This window comes from Branchiostoma floridae, chromosome 5 (genome assembly GCF_000003815.2).
Source record: "Branchiostoma floridae strain S238N-H82 chromosome 5, Bfl_VNyyK, whole genome shotgun sequence".
NCBI lineage: Eukaryota > Metazoa > Chordata > Leptocardii > Amphioxiformes > Branchiostomatidae > Branchiostoma > Branchiostoma floridae.
Window position 1 is genome coordinate 26,107,636 of NC_049983.1, and position 24,148 is coordinate 26,131,783.

At 39.5% G+C, this 24,148-nt stretch overlaps 1 protein-coding gene across 19 annotated transcripts in view; it reads left to right on the forward strand.

Annotated features, from left to right (window-relative positions):
- Nucleotides 1-24,148, forward strand: part of LOC118415233 (calcium-dependent secretion activator 1-like) — a 131,843-nt gene that overhangs the window by 66,650 nt on the left and 41,045 nt on the right. For 13 of the 19 annotated variants that reach the window (XM_035819648.1, XM_035819645.1, XM_035819650.1 and 10 more), the window contains exons 4-11: nucleotides 3,333-3,413; nucleotides 14,592-14,627; nucleotides 16,178-16,332; nucleotides 20,529-20,622; nucleotides 21,023-21,144; nucleotides 22,137-22,248; nucleotides 22,785-22,921; nucleotides 23,359-23,425. In XM_035819648.1, coding sequence (XP_035675541.1) covers nucleotides 3,333-3,413; nucleotides 14,592-14,627; nucleotides 16,178-16,332; nucleotides 20,529-20,622; nucleotides 21,023-21,144; nucleotides 22,137-22,248; nucleotides 22,785-22,921; nucleotides 23,359-23,425 — 804 coding nt within the window. The remainder of the gene's footprint in view (nucleotides 1-3,332; nucleotides 3,414-14,591; nucleotides 14,628-16,177; nucleotides 16,333-20,528; nucleotides 20,623-21,022; nucleotides 21,145-22,136; nucleotides 22,249-22,784; nucleotides 22,922-23,358; nucleotides 23,426-24,148) is intronic. The other 6 variants (XM_035819649.1, XM_035819661.1, XM_035819663.1 and 3 more) reach the window with 1 other exon arrangement.

Below are 24,148 nucleotides of genomic sequence, written 5' to 3' on the forward strand. Positions count from 1 at the left end.
AATGCCTCTGAGTCAGTAGATTTGACATTGAAGACATACAGATGAAGGTCACAAGCATGGCAGACGTTGTGTTTTATTGCCCCAAACCCGCTTGACGCAACATTAGATGTGACATTGAAGGCATAAATGAAGGTCGCGCGGTGCCTGCCCGACTGTTGGGATGACTAAACGCCCGCCTTATCTCCACCCAGACGCGCGTAATCTGATCTTCTGACTTACGCTGGCAGACAATAATGTCATCTGCAGGGGGTTATCGTTAGCTGCGCCCCGATTTTCTGCTGATGTGCACAAGAAATTGGGCTGAGCACTAACATCAAGCATAACCCAGAGACAAGCAGTATATTTTACATGCTCTACTTGTGTACTGTGTATGATTGGGATTTTTTTTACATCAATGATTTAAAAAAGATTAAAGAAGTTGATCTTGGTTTGTGTGCATATGTTTCTGGATATTTTTGGTCAGCAAAACTTAAGATGTTCCGGCTTTGTTCATGTCATTTTAAATGTGGGAAGATAAAGGTCAAGGTTGATTATGGGTCTCCTGGCAGCATCCCTTGGTACTGCAGCAGAACTTCTGTTTATGTATATTTTGTCCTGGACATGCTGTGATCGTTAGGTGGCAGATGAATTTTTAAATGTCAGATTTCATGTCAGCAAAAAGTGCTTCAGGTTTGGACCCCCCAAAAAGCTTATTCTTGTATGGAGATTTGAATGTTTACCCAACATACAGTACAGATGACAGTTTTGACAGTTACACTTCTCTCCTGTTGGTGTCCAACAAGCCTTTAGAAGTTCAACTGCTTCTGAAAAATGTTTCATAGCCAAAGAAATGCAAGAAGTAAGGAAGAAACACTTGAATGAGTTGATAAGGGACCAGATTATTCAGCTTGGAAGCAATGAAGTAAACCGGAAATAGAATAGGATGAATGGTTTTAGAATGTTGAACTTGACCATTATTTTTCTGATACGAGAAACAACCAATTGAATTGCAAGTGGCCCAATCCATAATCCTGCCTGAACACGTCCTTTGATCGAAAACTTAACCTTCCTGACCGAAAGGTTCTCCAGGGCCTTTTTCTTATTTCTAGGCTAATTTCTGCTTAAGAACCTTAACCTTTACCCAGAGGCAAGGGAGCTTCAGTAGGCTTGTGCACAGGAAAAGTTCTCAGGATCCGCAAACTTTTAACGACCTGCGCTTTGATGCAATTGACCCAGAAAAGCTGTGTCAGAACTCTGAATTAAAGCTCCCAGAAAGGGCAATGCAGCTATATCCTTGGTATGATGTGGTCTGGTGGCTAGTGATCCTCCCATTAGACAATAAGCCAGGATTTTTAACTAGATTTCTTAGAAGACAGAAGTTGTAGGATATCTGAGTCACCACTCTGAAATAATCCAGTGGCCTCCATGTGTCACCTATTTCACAACTGTTACAACTACACGTAATTTTTGTATTTCTATGACTTTATGTAACGAATCTGTATCTTAGGTGAAATGAAATTCAGCCGCAAGGCTGCAAAGTTTTACATGAATAATGATTAAACCATTCAGTCAGTCAACAGTTGGACATGCTCGTTAAGAGAATACATCAACTGCCTTATCGATTTGATTCTTTAACTCTAATCCTTAAAGCAAACAAAGGTAGCTGTTTGGGTATGAATTCGCTATTGGTCATGGGATTAAGCAGCAGGGAAAGGTTAAATTAGACTGCCAAAAGAAATAAAATGGGAGCAAAAACTGATTATTTAACATACCAGACTTCACAATAACTGCAGGGAAGCTCTCGTCATCATCATATCTTATCTCATCATCATATCTCTATCTCCTCATCCAGCAGCGAGCTGCCTCGTTGGTCTCTCTTAGATCACTGTCTGAGCAGGTTTTTCCGAGTTCACAGTTTTCTAAAAGGTGCTGTGATGGACAGCCACTCCTTCTGGAGAATGAGGAGTCTACAGGTTCAGCGTCCTTTGTTGACAGGCTTTTCTTACCTTTCTCTTTGCCTTAACAACAGCTACCCTCTCTGTTTTGACAAAGGTGTTGATCAGCTGCCACTAAGCATTGCGGTCATGACATATTTTTTCATTGTTCAGAGGGTCAATATGTCCCTTCTTCAGGTAATGTTTGAGAGTGACCTTGTATCTGTATGGTGCTGTATGGAAGCAATCAAAGGAGAGACACGAACTGATACGAGTCTGATACCGTGATAGGAAAATCTGTACTCCATTCGTACACTGTTTTTGACAGTGATTTATTTTTTCAGCTTAACCAGAACACTTTGACCCAGTGGTTTACCTGAAGGGATGTAGCTCAGGATCAGGATCCTCTCCAGTACAGTTTGATGGAGAGCGGAAGATCTTGCCTGATTAATCAATCAAACATTATTGTGCCCCTGAGATGGTTGGCCTGTCATGCTGAGGAGAAAACTTCCCATGTGTGACAAGCATGCAGAGATTCTGTCAAACTTTGACGGTATCAGAGTTTTAGGCAACATCAATTTACTTACTTGGGTCTTGGACATTTTAGACTATATCTATATAAAGATAGGAAAAACATCTGGTTCGAAGAAAAAAACTCTTTACTCATTTGTTCATGTTACCTGAGGTGCTACTGCAACTTGTAGTCTTCTTCTATTGGTTCTGGCGTATCTTACTACCCTGTAGTTACCATCTACAGGTCTGCTGTATGTTGAAGTTTTTGAAGATACACTAAAGTTATCATAATGAACCTGTGGTTCCCCTGTATGTTGCAGCTGGACAATGCGATTGCATATAATTTCCCTGTATCTTCCTGCTTGACAATGTGGATGAACGGAATGTCCTGATGATACACTAATGTTATCAATGTTATGTTAGGTTATGTTTTGATGATACACTCATAATCATGTCATCAGAAGTACATGTAATCTGTGTTGAAGATACACTAATGTTATCATAACAAGCCAGTAGTTCTCCTGTATGTTACAGTTGACAATGCAGATGAACAGATGAACAGATCATATCATAACAGTTGTATCATCAACACATCAATGCAGATTGATGTGTTGATGATACAACTGTTATAATATGATACACTAACGTCATAACTAACCAGTGGTTCTCCTGTATGTTCCAGCTGGACAATGCGGATGACCAGAATGTGCTGATGATACACTTAGTAAAATGTTATTATCGATACACCAATGTTACCCTAACTAACCTGTCGTTCTCCTGTATGTTGCAGCTGGACATATCATGACTAACCCTTAGTTTCCCTGTGTGAGACAATGCGAAGCCACAGAATGTGTGTATGATTCACCTCTTATCATAACTAACCTGTTGTTCTCCTGTATATTCCAGCTTGACAATGCGGATGAGCAGGCCGCCCACATCAGGAGGGAGCTGGACGGGAGGTTGCAGGCAGCTGAGAGGATGGCGAGGGTGAGTCCCACAGCTCAACTTCTTCCTTTCTTAGATTTAGAACTAGCTTATCGAGATCTTGTTGAGAACATATTGAGATCTACATTTTGATTTTTTACATGATGTCCAGTCTACCAACTATACATATGGGAGAAAAACATAAAGATTAAAAATATCATTTGTTTGTTCATTTATTGTTGTAGGAACTCCATAATTGAGTGATTTTATAACCATTTCGTTTAGGACTTTTATTTCTTATAACTAGTACATGTAGTACAAAAACATAGCCTGGTATTTAAAACAATATTTTGATGAGGCAAAGTCCTGTAAAGAATGCATATTTTACTTTAATTAATATCTATGTTTTTCTTAATCCACGCATGGAGTGGGGAATAGCAAAACAAGTTGTTGCTGTGTGTGTCAGTGCTCATATCTTATCACAGCTTATAAGACTATTGTATAGAAACTACTTAAAATCTGTTACCAGATAATAAAATATTATTCCAAACAGAGCAAGGTTTTCCAAAAATGAAAATTAATGTCCCAAACCATTGAATTGCAGGTTATGGCTAATATCTTGGTAAAATTGTTGTTAGCTTAAAGAAATATACCTACCTACCTAGTAGCTTGACCTCCAGGTCACTGGGGGGCAAGGTAGAGCTATGGCTAACAACAAATGTCAAGTCAAAATGTCTAAGCAATTACTTACAGTAAACTTGGTGTGTTTAGATCCCTGTTTTCAAGTTTAACTGCAGCCACAGAGAGTTGAAAAAGTCAGTGGGATAGAAAGCTTTTTAAGTTTACTCCATGGCATACCTGAGCCATTACTCTGAAGATGATTCATTTGCAACCAAGCATATAATCATCCCAAAACGTGCCATAGGAAGGAGGGAAACATATCATCGAGGGTAGTTACGATAAATACTGGAGCCAGCTAAACCTTTTATTACACCTTTCCTAGTAGTCATTTGTGTGAATTATATTATAGCTGTGTGTTCCGCATATCGTCTCACTGCTCCGGAAATTGCCAGAATGGAATACAATCATCCCTACTGGTTGCTGCATCTTGGTTCTATATTGGCTTCTGTGCAGTAAAGATAATAGGAGTGGGATTTTTGTTTGCCTGGAGGCAAGACTGGTGTTAAATAGTTCCAGTTGTACCATGACGTTATTTACAAATGAGCTTAGGAGAACTTTAAATGTCACTGTAATGTGAAGAAGAAGAAGACTGCTACCTGAGGCCATGCCAGTACATCAGGGTCATCAGGTAGAAAGGTAGGTAGAAAGTCAGCAAAAAGACAAGTTAGAAAGAGAAGAACTGAGAAAAAAACCTAAGTCTGATTACACTGCCTCCCTGGAAAATGTTTGAAACAAGGTACAGAATTCTGCCTTTAGATTGTGTTTCCATATCGATCATCCAGTCTAGCATTATTTTCTTAATCAAAGAGTTGCAACTCTGTTGAAACTTGAATCTGACTACTAGTATATTGAGCTGGTGTGTTACACCAAAGGGTGGTTATAACATTAAGTTTCTGTGTTCTGTATTTTACATGTATGATTATGGTAGTCTCCATTGTCCTCTAGATCCTTTGCATAGTCATAGTCTGTGTAGACTGACTGGCAGTAGTAGTAGTAATAATTTGTGTGTACCAATGTTCAGACATTCTTCATTCATGATGGTATTCCAATTCCAATTAATCATCAATTCATCTCTTAATAGAGTTTTTCATCAATCAGTGACTGTTATTAAAGGTAAGCAAACGTACCTCCAAATTTTCGATGGCTATCCAGTCCATCTTGCTCACGGAGTGACCTAGTTTTTCTCGCGAGAGTTGCGAGAACTAGGTCAAGACTTTCGTGGATCTTCTGCCCCCCACCCTGCCTCATTACAGAGTAAGGGTAAGTAGGACTTGGGCAGCTCCCAGCCATCATTCCGTCACTCCGTGAGCAAGATGGACTGGATAGCCATCGAAAATTTGTAGGTACGTTTGCTTACCTTTAATAACAGTCACTGATTGATGAAAAACTCTGACTATTAACTGTAAACATACGTGACTAATGAATCTCTTCAACGAGCATCATCTCTTAAATCTGAGAACCATCAAATTGCATTGCTACGGCCCACCAGCAGAATCCACAGGTACTCAGCAAGCTTGAACCATAATGAGAGGTCGTTGACCTGAAGGGCACTTTCTAGCTCCCCAGGAAATCGTCAATGAAAAACAATGGCTCCGGAGGGAGGCGCACTTGTACCCTGTCAGGTCTAGCTTAATGGTAATCTGGTAAGAACTACTCTCTGAGAGGCCTCTGAGCTGTCAGAGTTGTGACACAACGCTTCATCTTTGTCAGTGGGAAGTTTCTCAGGGTCTGACCGTGGTGCTGATACTTCAGCTGGAAAGATTTGGAGGGCGAAGCAACTCAGTATTGTCAGGGATACTGGGGACAAAAGATGCTAGTTATGGTTTTCAGTGTTTATTTTCTTAGTCTGAGAACCATCAAATTACATTGCTATGGCCCACCAGCAGAATCTACAGGTACTCAGCAAGCATGATACATAATCAGGGGTCAGTGACCCGAAGGGCACTTCCTAGCTCCCCAGGAAATCATCAATGAAAGACAATGGCTCCGGTGGGAGGTGCACTTGTACCCTGTCAGGTCTAGCTTAATGGTGATCTGGTAAGAACTACTCTCTGAGAGGCCTCCGAGCTGACAGAGTTGTAAACCGACACTTCATCTTTGTCAGTGGGAAGTTTCTCAGGGTCTGTCTGTGGTGCTGTGGTGTGGTGTGGTACAAAATGCACTTGTCCCCTGTCAGGTCTAGCTTAATCGTGATTTGGTAAGGACTACTCTCTGAGAGGCCTCTGAGCTGTCAGAGTTGTAAACCGACACTCCATCTTTGTCAGTGGAAAGTTTTTCGGTCTGTCCATGGTGCTGATACTTCAGCTGTGATGATTTGGCTCTGGCCGGCTTACTCCTCTTTCTGTTCCGTTTCCAGGTTTTTTTTCAGCGACCAGGAGTCTGGGGAGTGGATATATTCCCTCAGATTTAGGTTTTCCTCCCTGACCTCTCTGTTTTCATCTCTCACAATGAACCAAGCTTATGGACATAACTTCCTGTAGCTTCAGCTTGGTTTCTGTTTCAAAACAGCTGGGAAGCAAGGAAATGAAGAAAACTGGCCTCAAGTGCCGAATATCGGGCATTCAGCCTGGCAGCCAACATTAGGAGCTCTGCTCCGGTTTATCTGGTTTGTCAATTTCCCCTCAGATGCGGCTGTTATGTGATGAGTAACTCATCACACATAAAGCTCCGCAAATAAGTGCTGCCAGAGTCGAAAGAAAAGCAATCCGGCCACACGTGCCAGATATCGGGTGTTTCACCCTGGCAGTCAGGAGTTCTGCTCTGGTTTATCCGGTTGTCTGGCTTGTCAATTTACCCTCAGATGCGGCTGTTATGTGATGAGCAACTCATCACATATAAAGCTCCGCAAATAAGTGCTGCCAGAGTCGTTTACACCAGCAACGTCTGCAATCAGGTGCTGAGATTGCTGTTGATACGAAAGTATTACCCAAAGGTACAGGCCAAGCTCCGAATTGGAGCATATCCGTTCGTTCCTGTAAATTGGGTGGGAAAGAGTTGCTTGATCATGTTAAAAAATGTGGTAATGAGTTGCTGAGGCAGTATCAAGCCATTTTGTTGTTTGTTGGATTTGCAAAGATTATGCTGAACTGGACGTGAACAACAGACTATGACAGGAAAGTATCTTTGTATGAACCTTTATTTATTCATAAGAAGCTCAAATTGACCTGCATGCTGCTTTTCATTGGTCATGAGGGAGGTAAGGGTCAAATAAATTTTGTTTGTTTGTGTATTTATTTCAAAAGTATAACTGAGATACAGATTACATTGAGTCTATAAACATATATCATTACAGTCATATTCATACTGCAAAAAACATATAGCAGAGCAAAAGCTCAAGGTTCATAGTCCCCTTATTTGGATCATTTCATTTTGTTTAAGAGTCTCTTAAAGGTGGTCCGATATGGAGCCGTACGTTCCCCCAGACATTTCTACACATTTTTTGCTGGTAGATATAGATAATATTTAGTCACGTTCATCTCTAGTTTTCTTTCCAGCCTTCTTGTTTTCATCTTGTTCTGTTGTGCAATTTTATGTCAAACATAAAAAAAAACACAAGAATTCTCTAGTTGTGTGGCCAACGGAGATGTTTTGCAAGAAAAAATTAATCAAATTTTCCAAATCTGAGGCTACCACTGGGTCTAAATTGCCCTTTTCCTTGTCCTTTTCTGCACTGGATTTGGATAAAGATTATGCTTTTGTTAGTCTGGAATTGACCCAGAGGCTGGGGAATGGACTTGGCAAAAATTGATACTTCAAGGTTTTCCAAATCTAAAGCTACCACTGGATCTTAATTGCCCTTTTCCTTGCCCTTTTCTGCACTGGATTTGGATAAAGATTATGATTTCGTTTGGTTTAGAATTTGACCCAGAGGCAGGGGAATGGACTTGGCCAATCTTTCTGCATTCTAACAATAAATCCGCTGCTCAATCTAAGTCAATGCACCGCCGGGAAGACAGCCTGCTGGGGTAACCTGAGGTACAAACCCATCAAAAATTTATCGTGGGTTGTTAAAGCGTGCCATTACCAGCAGGGTCTGGTCTGTCTCGATGGCAAATTGAACTAATAAAACACAATGTAGGAAGATCCTATTGTTGTTCCTCAGCCCTGCGAGTCCTATTTGATTTGCTGGGGCGATACAAACCTTTTAGGCGTCACCAAGGAAGGCTGTTAGGCCACACCAAGTCTATTTCTTGGTTCTAAGGTTTGAAAAAATAATGCTTAAGTCGATGATCTACTTGAAAGTAAAGTCAGGCAGTGCTGTCTCCAGGACCTGTCATTCCATCCCAGGATGGAAACTTGCTTGTTGGGATGAAAAATAATTTTACATCATTCCTCCCCAGAAATTAAAATGAAACTGTAGAAAGGTACTTTCATAAGCTTAAAATGCCATATTTAACTGGGAAAATTAACAACATGAGCTCCCAAAACAATGAGTGGGACGGAAAAAAATTTAAAGCCCTGGCTGGTTTGAAGGAAATCTGTACCTTGTTTCACACGGTTCAATTTGTTTGTTCGTAGCAGGCTTTTAGGTAGGATTTTATCACAGGTGTTCCAAACTTATTGGTGAGTCGCTGCAAGTGATATAGGTGTGAGTAGTGTAGGGGTATCCTGGGGCATCCACCTTCCATGGTGCAGAGTCAAAATGGTGCATTCTAATGTATCCTGAGGGGTAAAATTACTGTCAGAGAGGTCACAGTAGAAGACTGACCACAAGTGACCTAGTGGCATCCCTGGTCAATCAGAATTTCATGCTTGTCAGAGGATCTGCTCGCCAGTGTAAGGGCGTCTAGTGCGTCCAATTTCTTGTTATTTTAAGGAAAGCACGTACAAATGATGCCTATATGCATGCCTGGTTAAAAGTCTGGTTCTTAGGTTAGAAAATATTTTGCTGAACTTGACGATCTACATGAAAATAATCTTTGCCTTTCTTCACACAGTTTCAAGGAAAGAATGTAGTCAGATTTACCTTCTTCTCATTCCTCTTCACTCTCTATCGTTTTCTTCTTTGTTTGTTTTGTCTGGAAAGAGAGGGTGGACTCTTGATGATTTGTTGCTAACTGCTTTTTTGGTATACGTAACTATAACTAAGAACCAAGGAAATCAATTTGTATTGCCTAACAATACATCAACTGCACCTCTGCGTGTATGCTACTGTCTGCAATCAAAGGGCTGGGGGTTTGAAACCTTTTGTTGTTGCCAAATATTTTCTGCTATTGAATCTTGCTGCCCTATATACCAGCAGGCACTACAAGTATTTGACCAAATGAACAAATAAGATTTTGCAGTCTAGTGCTGCCCTCTTGCTCCGTCATCTGTAAAATTAAATGTGGGCGTCGACATCATCATAGGAATGGAAATTTACACAATAGGCACATATCACTGTAGATTTAAGCTTCTTATTTCTTGTGTATTGCCCACATAACTATAACACGGGCAATTTTGCGTTGATGCAGAGAGGACAGAGTAACTTGATAGGGGTCTGAGGAGATGATGCCATTTTTATTACATTGTTTCTCATTTTAAATAGATGGATACGATTGTTACTGTGAAGTAAGTCAATGCTTCATGTACCTTAGTGGACCTGTCCTAACATTTGAATGGTCTCATACATCATTTCGTGCAACCAACGCAAAACAAAATGTTGATAGATAGAAAAGCAGGCTAGATGTCTTGAATCAGTAGACATGAATTGCTGAAATGCATGCTTTTCAAAAAGTGCAGTAAAATCTTTAACAATGTAGGTTGAAGGGCCATTTATCCAGTACCAGAAACTATCAGTGTTTTACAGAGATTAGTGTAATAGTGTTGCATATTATATGGAATCATTAGTTTGAAGCAATTCTTGTTGCTTTTATTTTATTAACATCAACTGTATCAAGAAGACATTAATATAATAAGGCCTAGAAAAATGTTGTGGCCTTTGTAATGGTGAGAAGCTGTAGAAGTAATATATAATATTAGACAAAAAAATCCACAGAACTCTTCTTAGCCTGTTGGATTTTTGCCCAATTCTTATTCAGATCCGTTACTGGATGCATAAAAATACATAATGTCTTGTGGCAGCCATTATTCCCTACTAATTTGTTTTTCATTGAAATGCTGTAAGGCTGTATTCATCATTCCTGTAACCAAGTATGTTTGTGTAATGTATTCTTACAGAGAAATGTTATTGTATCGTGCTTAAAGGATGTTATGTACTCATGTATTGAAAACACAAAGGAAGAAAATATCCCTTGTAATGGCTATAGACTTTCTGACGTACATACAAAGGAGGTATTATATGATCTATACTTAGAGCTCGTCAGTGGATATTAAGATCTATTGTGAAGCAGACAAGTATGATGTCTTTAATGTGTGATGAATTGGTAGACTCTTATATGCCATTAGGGTGTTGAATTCATCACAATCATAAAGATGTCATATGCTAATGCACTTACTAATACACATAGTCTAGCTGATACTTGCAGATTTGTCTAAGATTGATTTCCTATGGAATAATCATCTGACTTGAAAAGAAATTTGGGGTGCCATAATGTAAATGTTATAAATCTTTTAAAACCGATATCTGTTTGTTTCTTGTCTTGACTTTCAAGTGAGATAGAAGGCAGTCCTTTTTTCATCTTAGACCAGTGAGCAGTTTTGACAAACAGTTATAGCTATAAGGCCATACCAATTTGACTTGCTGGTTCTAAGATTTGAAGAATAATACAAAATATGCTTAACAATTAAAACAAAGTATGAGAACCAAGTTTATGCCTTGGTGCACTCAGCATTATGAAGTGAATACAGTCATAAAAAAACTCATATTAAAGTTTTTCTCCCTGCTCGTTGCTTTCATAATGTCTAATTGCTATATTTTCATTTTTAAAAATCCGAGAACCAAGGAATAAAATTGGTGTGGCCTTAGTAAGAAAAGTAGAAAGAAACTTAATATGACTTGAAGGATCAATAAAAGAAGACGTACTACTATATTCCAGCAGATATACAGTTATGTAAAGTTGTAACTCAAGCAAGGGGGAAGTTAATGCAGTTCTATTAAATTTTTCCTTCCTGCTCATTGCTTTCATAATGTCTGGTTGTTATATTTTCATTTTCCAAGATCCCAGAACGAACAAATAAAGTTGGTATCGCCTTGGTAAGGAAAGTAGGAAGAAAATTGATATGATTGAAGGATCAACAAAAATTAAAGAAGACGTACTGCTATATTCCAACAGATATACGGTTATGTAAAGTTGTAACTCAAATAAGGAGGATTTGGGTTACACTGGGAAGGGCTTTGATATGATCTATCTATGAAACCTAGTAGGGTATATAACATTACATGTATGTAAGAAGAGACTCTAAGATATTGCATGGAATGGAGAAGTATGCATTTATCAAAGAAAAATTGTAGCTTGAGTAATCGTAGTGCTGTAGCGGGCTTTAGGCAAAGATTGGTTGGGTCAGATATTTACAGGCTTCTCCATAACAAGACAGTACAGGGCTCAAAATTTATTTCGGGGATAAGGTGCACAGGTGCACCCATTCTGAAAAATTGGGCGCACCAAAAAATTGATAGAGTGGAAGAAACAAAGAGTACAAGCAAAATACATAAAAAATTCAAGTTGTAATCATATTCCAAAATTTTGTCTACATTCATTCCATATCCTTACAAATCAAATATTGCAGGTCAATTTTCAAGTGTGAATATCAACGGTCGAGAGATGTGAAATAAACTTGACACTTTCGAGTGCCTCATTTGAAGTGGAAGAATTTGACCCCCAATCATATATTCATTTTATATTGCCCCATCTTCAATCGCAAATCGTGACTCAGACAAAAGTAGGTCGTATTGTCAGCAGGATGTCAAAGGAACTTGACGCTTGCAAGTGCCCCCTTAAAAGTGAAAGAATTTGACCCTCAGATCATTTATTCATTTTATATTGCCCCGTCTTCAGTCGCGAATCGTGACTCAGACAAAAGTAGGTCGTATTGTCAGCCAGATGTCAAAGGACAGATTACTCATCTCATCAGCATTCCCAAAGCACCGTTAAGTCACAATTGATTCACGGCTGCATCTCCTGAATGGGAATTATGCTGGGATTGTGTGTGTGGTGGGGAGGGGGGCGCAGACACACCCAGAAACTGACCTAATCTTCTTGACACATTTAGTGCAGTTAGATAAGGCAACAAAAATTTAGTTAATTGGTTCTTGGACTGAAAATGTAAGCATTCTTACTGGGGAAATGTACTTCAGGGAGTAAGTCAGAAATGCAGACACACATACAAACAGACAGACTTGCAGATAGACCAGAAAATTACCTAATCTTCTAAACACCATTAATGAAGTAGAAGTAATAATGATGATGAATAATGAAAATAAGGCAAAAACAATTCAATTCTTGGATTGAAAAAGAATCCTAACTGGAGGATAATCATTCATATAAAACAGGAAATCATAGAGTTAGTAAGGAATACAGACAGACAGTCATGCATACAGACACACCAAGTAGCAGCACCATGGACATTGCATTTCTTACACTGTTGGGAGCTTACCCTGGTAAAAGGATACAGAAATAAACAGATTGACCTACATAGAAAATTACAATACTCGCCTTCGTTGCAGATAAAGAAAAATGCAACAGAATCTGAGGGAATGTAAGATTCTTTATGCACTGGGTTTTGGGGATTATATTTAAGCAGTTAGTAAGGTCCAGGTTTTCTGAGCATCGCATCTCGTTCTGTTAGTATGCCAAATGTTTACGTATCCGCCCATGCAGTTCGACTCTAGACAGGTCTGATATAGTCGTTCAATTTTGGAATGTTTTCGTCTCCATCCGACCGGAAAGGTGGCATATGGAATGCTGCTGTATCTGGGAACAGTGCCAACAACATAAACCTGTTACCCGCGCCACTTCAGTGTCAACAGCCTACAGTTGATAGAAGAAGATACACCAAAAATAGTTACTCAAACAACTGGATATGGTTTTGAAGTTGGTTTCCAGTTGCTTGAGTAACTATTTTTTGGTATATCTTATTACCTAGATGTCTAACCTACATCGAGATAGAAGAAGAACTTTATTGCACGACAATTGTACATGGTACAATGTATGGCAACAACTACCACACAAAGTACAAAATAGGTGTATACAAGACTTGATATCCAAATTAACATAACAAGAAGGGCTAACACAAGTCTTTGATATAGTGATACAATCGAGTTGGGCTAATCATGAATTCCATCATTCTTTCTAAAAGCAAAGCAGTCTTTGATATATTTGCGTATCTTTGCATTATGGGAGTTGTGGCATCTAAAGATATATACAAATCTGTCTGTTGCATCGAGTCTTTTGAAATCTGCTGTACTGGATACGAGAAAAGCGAATAGTTTTTAGTCATTACATAAAATAGTGTATCTAGAACATTCCATTATGGGGTGCACTGACACAATCTGGTGCTATCGGTCTGCTGTAGAGTTTGGATGAAATTGAAATTGACTTTTTTTACATAAAGGTAGTCTGGGATTGTGAATTGAATTGGTGGAGAAGTATTGAGTTGGCTGTGATGGCAAAGTTAAACAAGATAGATATTTATGGTCATGACGAGGAGTAGAATACTTTATCTCATAAGATATTTTTTTCACAATACGAGGGTCATATATCCGTCAGTTTCATCAGGTTGGTACGTCACTGAATAAAGACTTTTTTTACACAGCAGCTGTTTTATTAGTCTATGACCGCATCTGAACTGTGAGCAGCAACACCTATGCTGCAGTATAATGTGAACCACTCAGAATTGCCCAGAAGAAGGCAACAGATGGTCACCAAAATGTCAGTATAATAAAGCAATGGTTGTGTAGAAAGAGTCACGTATTGTTTTTGAAAAATGGATAACCTATAATCATTATGTTTGTCAACGAACTTTAGATGGGCATTTATGACAGGTTTCAAAGGGTTAAGATTTAAAGAAGAATAGTTTTCCTCCTAAAATTAAGTATATTTCAATATAAAAGAAGAATCACTTTTTTTTATGATAGAGAAAGCAATAGCTAAAGTATCAGCACCACGGAGATGTCCATTGATACTTGTATATTGTATCTCTTCAATGTTATGTTTTCTTAGTTTTTATAGGCCATAACTTTGAGATGATATGAATTGAAGAAACTAACCAAACATGTCTCCAGAGTTGCAAGGAATCTTCATTTGCATTTATCTTCTAGAAAAGTAAAAGTGAAACAAAGATCAGCTCAAAAAGAACTTCAGTGCTTTTGCCTTGACTCTTCCAATGCCTTCTCTATGACTTCCCCAAACTATACTAACAAAGGAAACTGCATCTATGTCTTGCCAATGCTATGCACTTGGACTGTTAGATTTATCTTCAATCCCACCAGTAGTAGCTTATGCCAATTTCTAGACGGTAGCCATTTCCACAAATTATCTTGCATAGTTATAGATCCATCTTGCTTTTCATTATGATTATCATGTATCAATATCCGTACCACATTGTTTCTCACCCGCATGATTTTGCAAATCACTTAACAGTTGCTTTCTTGGCCTTCTTTTTTCTTTTTCCTTGATTCAGTTCGTAGTTGGTTCGAGATGCAGGAAGGCCCATGTGGTAAGTGTAGTGAGTAGACTCCCATCTCTGTGTTCCGTTCTCGCACTGTTTTTGTTCCGTTCTTTGTTCTCACATGAATGTTCTCACATTGCTATATAGAATATTACACTGTAGTGTTTCAGCTCATGCAGTTCTTACTTGAATGTATAAGCTTTGTCTATGCAAACTGTGGAGAGAAGCTTTCCATTTTTGAACAGTACACTTTTTATCCAATACATAGATGACAACTCAACATACACAATGTTTCCTGTCTTTTATCAAAACCTGAATTTTGAAATATGTCTCATAACAACATGGTCTTTCATGAAAACTACCCAAGTTCAAGCCAAAATTATTACAGAATACATTTTGTATCAATCTATTATTTCAAGCAAAATGAACGTGGATGATGTGATAATAAAAGTTTTTTGTCGCATCCTTAACAGTTTGATATGCGAGAAAGTGTCTCTAATTTGCACGTACGTTTTTTCTTGCTTAGCCCTCTGCAACACCCAGGCTGCTGTGGTCCACTTGTCAGTCTCTTGGCTGATGTCATGTGTCAAAAGGGGTTAAGGCTGTGCTATGATATCATGGTGAAACTATTCTTTGTGTGTTGTTAGCTGATGTAAGCCACAGCTGGACTTCTGCACTGATAAACATGTCACTGATGCTCCGGAACTATTTATTTCCGACACGAAAATCGGACTTACCCATTTTTTTGACTAAACATCTCCAGTCTTTGTCAAAGAATGAACAATCCACTCCTGCTGTTATGTCATGTACATTACGTTATGTACATAGCTTACGTGGCATACGTTGGCAGTGGATCATAAGTTGCAGGAAGTCTATGGAGCCCACCGTCTCTGTTAAGAGATGGTTGTAAAGCTCTGATGGAGATAGCTTCTTCCTATGGCAAAAAAGGCTGGCTCTGAGTCCAGCATTCTCATTTCATTCTATGTGATTGAAGCAGTGGATTGTTCATTTCTTGACAAAGACTGGAGCTGTTCAGTTGAAAATTTGGGTAAGTCCAACTTTCGTGTTGGAAATTACAGTTCAACTTTTCCAGAATGTCTTCTGCCAACACAGATGAACTTTCAAGTTTTGTCACTGATGCTGTTATGTGCCTACTATAGCATAAAAAAAACAATGAATCCATTCCAAACCTTTCAGAGCAAAATTTTTATTCATTAGGCAACACATAGAATTATTGATTTTTGGATTTGATAAGATGCTGCAGAAACTGTCTGCGCCAAGATACAAACTTTTCCGTCAAAGTCTGTTTTAATGTTGATCAATCCAGCATCATTTTTCAAAATCTGGCAACCAAAAAAATCAATTTGGTGGAAACTGTCATCTAACAAACTGTCATCTAATACTATTAAGAACAGGTTATTACGGTATATCAAGTGACAACCAGTGGTTTCAAGTTGTCATTTAAAAACATTGCAGCTGGAAAATACCGTCCATTGACTTGATATGCCTATTAAACTACACTGATTTTGAATACAACGGACCCTGTGGATAAAGGTGAACCAGCATTAAGTCTTTTCTCCATGTTTTTTCCCTGTCAGAATCGTCAGTTTCCCAGGTTTGTAGTGAAGGAGATGGAGACCATGTACGTGGAGGAGCTGAGGAGCTCGATCAACCTCCTCATGGCCAACCTGGAGAGCATGCCCGTCTCCCGGGGCAACCAGGACTCCAAGTACTCCATACAGAGACTCAAGAGGTGAGAGGTAACACGGGGTCAGGAGTCATGTGGGGTCAGAGCAAGGTTAAAGGACAGTGTTGAAAACTGAAATGAAAAAAAAAAAAAATGGACTCCATACAGAGACTCAAGAGGTGAGAGGTCATGCGGGGTCAGGGGTCATGTGGGGTCAGCAAGGTCAAAGGACAGTGTTGAAAACTGAATAATGAAACAAAAACTCAGTGAACTAGTGCAGTGTCATCAAATGGCCCAGTTGATAGGCTATTGGGTACAAGGCCTCAGTTTCTCATCCTGGCATATTCATTTGTGGCTAGACATTGTGTCCGTGAGACACTTTAATAATGACTTTCCTTGCTTCTTCCTGGGTAAAAGTGGATGCCTGACCTCGGTTGGGGACTCAAGGTAAAAGGTGATGTGCGAACAACCACCCGAGCGGCTCAAACCATTCCGGCCAAAATAGGGGTAGGGAATCTCCCGAGCAGCCCTCGTAACCCCTGCTTCGCCTATTGGGTCAGTTAGTCCTCACTCATAGTGAGCAATTGGGCTGGTCTCAATCATGTTTCTGACCTAGGGCGAAGAGTTGCTGTTACAGTTCTAATCATGTAACCCGTAACCTTGAGTGGCCTTCATGGCCTTGTTACGTGGTGACCATTGAGTAAAAAAAAAAAAGGAGAGGGATGTGCTCCGCCTTCCAATATCGTGCCCTAGACACAGTAGATTATCAAACCATTGCAGTCAAGTCAAGGCCTTACAAAGGCTATGGGACTGCCTTTTCCTGTTATGATTAATCTTAATATATGTATTTTATTTACTAAGCAATTCCTCTGTAGTCTCTTGACATTTAAAAGGAAGAAGGATTAATATTTCTTTTATCTCTGAAAACATGTCGAGATCGATACCTGCAAAGTTGCTATCTGTAAATCGAATTCATGTAGCCCGAGGCCTTACCACTTAATTTTTATTGTTCTCAGATGTTCTTAAGTACAGTTTTAGACAGATAAAAGCATAGAGCTGTGAGAAAAAATATGTAATTGCCCCTATAAATGAGGTTGTTGGTACCAACTCAATCACAGACAAATTCCCATCAAAAAGGTTAACATTCAGGTTAAGGTAGTCCTACAGCCTTTTAATGCCAAGTTGTAATGTCAATATAAAAACGAAGACTTGGTCTAAGTGGAATTTAAGACTAAAAGTCTAAATTTTCCATAAACTTTAATTTCACGTTGATTTTACGACCCAGCAATATCAAACTTTAAAGCCTGGAACCAACAAATCGAGTTAGTGTGGTCTTATCTGTTGCAGACACATTGCAGCTGCCCCACTGTGACTCTGGATAAGGTTCGCTCTCAACAATGGGGAATAATGCATCTCCACAGGAAATCTTTATAATGTTAATGACAACATAAATAACCTGCCAAGTGCTTATGTCAAGTCCAAGTGATCTCGAACCAGTTTAGCTCTCTGAAGAGCTTTTCTTCCACAGCTGGTTGTGACAGAGACAGACGATATAAGTATGCACAGTATCTACAGGTTCATTGTACCATCGTGGCATCATGTGGTGCAATCGGTAAAGGCGTATAACCCAAACCTCAGAGGTATGGTATGGGTACGAAAACGCTGATATGCCCCAATGTTGTGCGCTTGGGAAAGGCACTCAACACAACTTTCCTCACTTAACTCAGGTGTACATGAGTACATATCTTTGGACATTTATCCAAGTATACTTAGTGCAAAAGACCACATCCTATACTCAAAAGTTTTAATGACTTGTTAACAATTACCTTTAACAGTCTTTCTGGCACCTCAAAAAACTTCTAGTGCCCCCTCCTGACAATTTTTTTAGGAATGCCATTTCCAATCTAACCAACCATTTATAAAGACATAACCCGTTCCATGTAAGAATAGTAATTATGGTATTATACGCTGGAGTCAAAAAGTTTGCCAACAGCGCCTCAACTATTGTACTTTAAGGCAATACCAATTCATATCCTTGGCTCTCATACATCACTCACTACCCGGTTTAGCATCCGTTGTTCCCAGTCTTGCAAGGGCTGGATGTTGCAAGATGTTGTTTTGGCTCTCGAGCTCAGACATTTGAAAGAGAAAACAACAACAACAAGGAGTCAACAAAATATCAAAACCAAAAGGCAGAGAGGCTTTGAGAGGCTTTGGAGAACCAGGGCTGTCTCCAGCTTTGAATTTTTTTCTGTCCCACTCATTGTTTTTGAGCCCATGTTGTTGATTTTCCTTGCTAAGTCTGTCATTTCCAGCTTATGAAAACACATTTTCATCAATTCTATGTATTAAAATACAGCTTTGGGGGACAGATAAGGTGAAAATTTGTGTCTGTACCAACATGCAAGATTCAGTTCGAGGATGGAGGGACGGGTCCTGCAGACAGCCCTGGTTAAAACCAAGGAAATAACCTTGTGTTGCCCGACAACGGTACTTTGCGTTGGAGTCGGGTAGTCTGTCTACTTTGCCGCAGCTATTGTACTCCACAACGTTCTGTCATTAATTACAGCAGGGCCCCAACACCTTTATGACGGGCCTGTAATACGAACTGACAATTAATCGTAGAAACCCAATTACAGAGGGCTTATTAAGCGTCCGACAAGCCTCTTCTGGGGCCGCCTAGTTCAGCCGGCTGAATAACAAGACTTAGAGCTCATCTCTGGCTACTGTCATGCAGAGTGAGTAACCTATTAATTACTGCAAACCTTAGATTCAAAGCTAATGGGTTAGGGTTGGGGGGGGGGGGGGGGTTCTGCCAAAGTTTAGGATCTGTGGGAAGTGATAGAGTTAAGGTACACCAGTTTCCTGTGACTTCAATCCCTCCATAGCCGAGCAGCCAGTATCCTCACAAATTTGATGTACATATGTTTTGCCTGGTCTACCTTTGCTTGCATGACCATGTTTTGGAGAACACAGCAGAACATCACTAATGATCTCATCTTTACTGCGCCATGTGTGACCAGCAAACCTCAGCCTTCTTTCTCATATGACTTCAAAGATTTCCAAAAGTGTGAATTTTATGCTGGTGTTCGTATTTCATTTGAAACTATTTGGTAGTACAGTAGTATCAGAAAAATACATAACAAAATGCGTCATGATTTTGTAGTATGAGGTCACCGCAAAAGTAAAACTATTGCAAATGTTTTAAGATTTTGGGTTTTTGGGTGGGCCGACTACTCACTCTTTGCAGCCAGGGGCTGAATTGCGAGGAGCTTACAATAGGCGGGGCTAAATCGCAAGGGTCTGGAGCGAGCTGCCATTTGGCGCCACTCAGGTGACCTCAATACAACAGTAATTGCCCCAGGTGCGGCCAAGGTACTGTAGGTTTTGAACCGCTCACACCGCACCATCGCACATGTGGCGGGTTCTTTAACGTGCCCGGGGTATGGCTCTCCCCAGACACGGGACCTCCATTTAACGTCCTATCCAAGGGACGACTCATTTTCACTTGATTTAAGTGAGGAAAGTCGTGTAAAGTGCCTTTCCCAAGGGCACAAGATCGGCAGCACGGCAGGCAGATTCGATCCCACAACCTCTCGGTCACGAGGCGAACACGATTTGCATGCAGTAGTGTGGATGCCTGTCACTGATGCTGAAAATCTGGAGTTTGATATTGTTAATGGACTAATGAGGCACCTTGCTGTATGCCTGTCTCACAGATGCCAAAACTAACCCACAGATGCTAAAATGGATTGCTAAGCTTAAGCTTGCCTCCTGAATAACAAGATTTAGAGCTCATGTCTGCCTACTGTCATGCAGACTGACTAACCTATTAATTACTGCAAATAAGACATGTCAGATTCAAAGCTACTGGAAAGTATACGAATCTGAAGTTGTGCATTATATCTGGCCTCCTGCTTGTATAAATGTATAACATTAACTTGAATTTCATAACGTCACAGCACATATTGGACTATAATTAAGAGTTTTTGTTATTTTCAAAACATTGATTACATGCCTCTAAAATGTTAACATGTCAAATTAAATAATTATGTTGCACAGCATTGCTTTCTTTTCAGTGTTGATGTACATATTGTACATGTATACCCTCTTTTTAGGCCAAACTAATTTACTGTTACAGTATTGACTCAGTGTCTTGGCCATAGTTAACATGAGCTTTGAACAGTCTTGTTCAAACTTTACGTATTGCTTTTCCTGGTTTTATTGCATGCTTGAAAAGTCTTGCCTCTTGTTTCCTACAGGGCGCAGAATTCAGCGATCTCCATGTTAGAAGTTGCTGATGACACAGAATCAGCACTTTCCAAATCAGACGTAGTCTTGTCATTTACACTAGAGGTAAGTGCTGAAAATCAGACATAACTTTTCATTTACACTGGAGGTAAGTTCTGAAAATCGGATGGTCTTTCCCCTAACTATCGTACAGTGGAATTTGTTATCACGAAGTACAGAAGGAGCATCTTTACTGGATAGTTTTAAGGAACATTGCAGAAAGATGTGGAAAAGTTAGGTGTAACAGGTTATTTGGTGCAATATAACCAGCTGCTGCTGTGCTACATGCCTATGAAGCTAGTGTGTTATGCTGAAGGGCGGTTATACTGGCTATATACAATGTAGATACAGATGCATGTACAGAATCTGATACATATCAAATCTTCTTAGATTTCTATATTATAATAGCAAACGGGGCATTCATGCTACTAACTGTATGCTACTCTTTTGTGTTTTGCCCCCACAGGTGGTAGTTATGGAGGTTCGAGGGTTGAAATTTTTGGCCCCGAACAAAATAGTTTACTGCACCATGGAGGTAGACGGTGGGGAGAAATTACAGACTGATCAAGCAGAGGCATCTAAACCCATGTAGGTATACAACTGTATCGCAATTCGAATAAAGTCAAAGTTTTGAAAACCCTTTTTTAGTTTAAAGATTTCATGAGATGTAAGAATAAATGCTACATTTTAGCAACAATATCTTAGAATTTAGGAGAGAGACCACCAAATCCAGCTGTCAGTGCTTAAACAATTTAATTAAAGCAATTCTTCATTTGTGTATCTTGTTTTAGAGAGTGGAAGCTATTTTGAAATTAGAGGACATGTTCTTTTTGCTACCGGTGCAATGGCCGAGTGGGTAGAGTGTTCACCTTGCATTCAGTAGGTCGTGAGTTTGATTACTGGCTGAGTCATTTCAAAGACTTTGAAAATGGACAGGTACATGCTGCTTTCTCTGCTTAGCACTCAGCATTCGCAGAAAAGTATGGAAGTTGAACACACACCACTACCAGTGGACTAGTCCCCTGCTGTAGTGATTCCACAAAATTGTGTGGCCCAGGACTACTGAAACGGAGATGGGTTTCTTCCTTTTGTTTGATTTCTGTATTATGTTTTGATGCTAGGACTGACATTTATGTTCTCTTCTGACTGTTATTTTTCATTTGCAAATCAACCTTGAAACAAACACTGCCCGACCAGCGACACATTGATATGCAAATTCCACTTTTCGTTACTTTGATTTTAAGTTGATCCACTGCCTGATTGTGTTATTATTGTTGTTATTATTACCATCATTATATTAAGTTATCCTGAGTTATTTGTATTGTAAATAGTTGACACCTGACGTTTAGTTATTTAATTTTGACCTTTGATTTCAATTTTGATTCAGTTGTTGTGATTTTGTGTTATTTTATGTTGGGGTCTCCCGGCCCCCCAGGAGGTATTGAAAAACGCCAGTAGGCGATGTATTTTCCTGGATAAATAAATAAACTGAAACTGAAACTGAATGGGTACAGCCCTATGCGCCATCAGGTGTAGGAAGGACTTGAACTTTTTTTACTCGAATGTTCTTTTTCCTGCAGGTGGGACACTCAAGGTGACTTCACGACCACACATCCACTTCCTGTAGTCAAGGTCAAACTGTACACAGAGAGCACGGGGATGCTTAGTTTAGAGGACAAGGAGCTGGGGAGGGTGAGGATGCTTTCTTCAAGATTTGTTCTTCCAAGTGTTGTAGAAACTTTAAACCTTTTGCTAAGCATCTGCTTTGTGGAAGCCATGATGATGTTTTAGCACTTCTAGGGAAGTGTTATGTTCTACACCCCTTTATTCTAACGTCTCTATGCTCCGATACCCTTATGTTCCGACAGCCCCATGTCGGGTTTAGGTTAAAGGTTTGGACATGTTCCGATACCCCTATATTCAGATAGCCCTAATAATAAGTTCTGATACCCCTATGTTCTGATACCCCTATGTTCTGATACCCCTACTTGTTCTGATAACTCTATATATGCTCCGATAACCCTATATTCTGATAGCCCTAAGTTCTGATAACTCTATTCATGTTCCGATACCCCTATGTTCCTACACCCCTACATTGTATGTTCTGACACCCCTATGTTCCAATAGCCCCATGTTGGGTTTAGGTTTAATGTTTGGGATGTCATAGGGTATTGGAACAAAGGGATGTCAAATAGTTTGGATGTAACTATTTTCTCCCCTCTGTCTAGGTTGTATGCAAACCAACAGCAACCAGCCCAAAGCACCCAGAATGGCACACAATGAGTCCCGCCAAGGGGGTTCCAAATGAAATCAAGGTCAAAATGGCCGTCAGAATGGACAAGCCACAGAACATGAAGCATTGTGGGTAAGTTCAGATGCCTGATTGTTTTTTTGTTTCATGTTGGAGTTCAGAAAATGCTGATTTAGACAGAAAATATAAACATGTATCTGGCCAAAGTGGGGCTCAAATACCACCTTCAGATCAGTAAGTATAGGTAGAATTAGAGTTGTGCAGGTATTTTTTATGTCTACCTGCATCGGTTGCCAAGAAGAATAATCAATAATTGCAATAAATATTATATTTACTCTTATCTTCATGAACCATATTGTCAAAATGATTCAACTAACAGCAAGATAAAATTTATATATTTGGACATCGTTCTTCTAAATTGTTCCTTAATATCATATTTTTGCAAAATAAATTTTTTTTAATTGTATTTTGATATTAGTGATCATATTGTCTTGATCTGTGTCTTGAAGATATTTTGTGTTGGTCTTAACAAGAAAACCTTTTTCCTGCAGGTACCTCTATGCATTAGGCAAGACAGTGTGGAAGAAATGGAAGAAGAGATATTTCGTACTGGTTCAGGTAATGAAAATGGCCTGCCATTGTGTTCATAGTTGTGTAATGTGCCGTGGCATGCCTAAATCATCAGGTAATTGCATGCTTTAGGTGTTCTACTTTGTACTGATTCAAGTAATGAGTAGGATTTGATTTATTCAGAATCACTTTCAGCTTGCCTTTAGCAACCTTTCCTGAAAATAAGACATCACAATACATTACAATGCAACAGCTGCTTCACAGGAGTACACCATGATATATGTATCAAACCTGAATAACAAACTACAACAGTGCAGTCCTATAACTTATTCATCAGGATGCGACTTGCCTTCCTACCAAAAAGCATGAACTATACATTCCATACATGAGTATGCCTGCCATTGTGTTCGGGTTGTGTAATGTACCGTGGCATGCCTAAATCACAGGGTACATTGTAAGTTATAATGCTTTACGTGTGCTAAATCACCTCATAGTCAATGGTCCATGTTACAATCAAGGTTCAAACTCAGCCCATTGTTTTGCAGGAATGAAGCAAGTTTATAGCCTCAAAGGACCATTTAGTGCTTTTCATATGCCCCGGAATTGTCTTAAAATTTATTGGCGGCCAGTGTAGAATTCAAGTTTGTTACTCAAGTATATCAAGGACCCCAATGGCGTAACTAGTGTTACTCTAATGCCTCTCAAATCATGTAAGAGACGTCTTCAAGTTGTCATCAAATTTGTTTCATGGGTCCAAACTGTAATTTATAT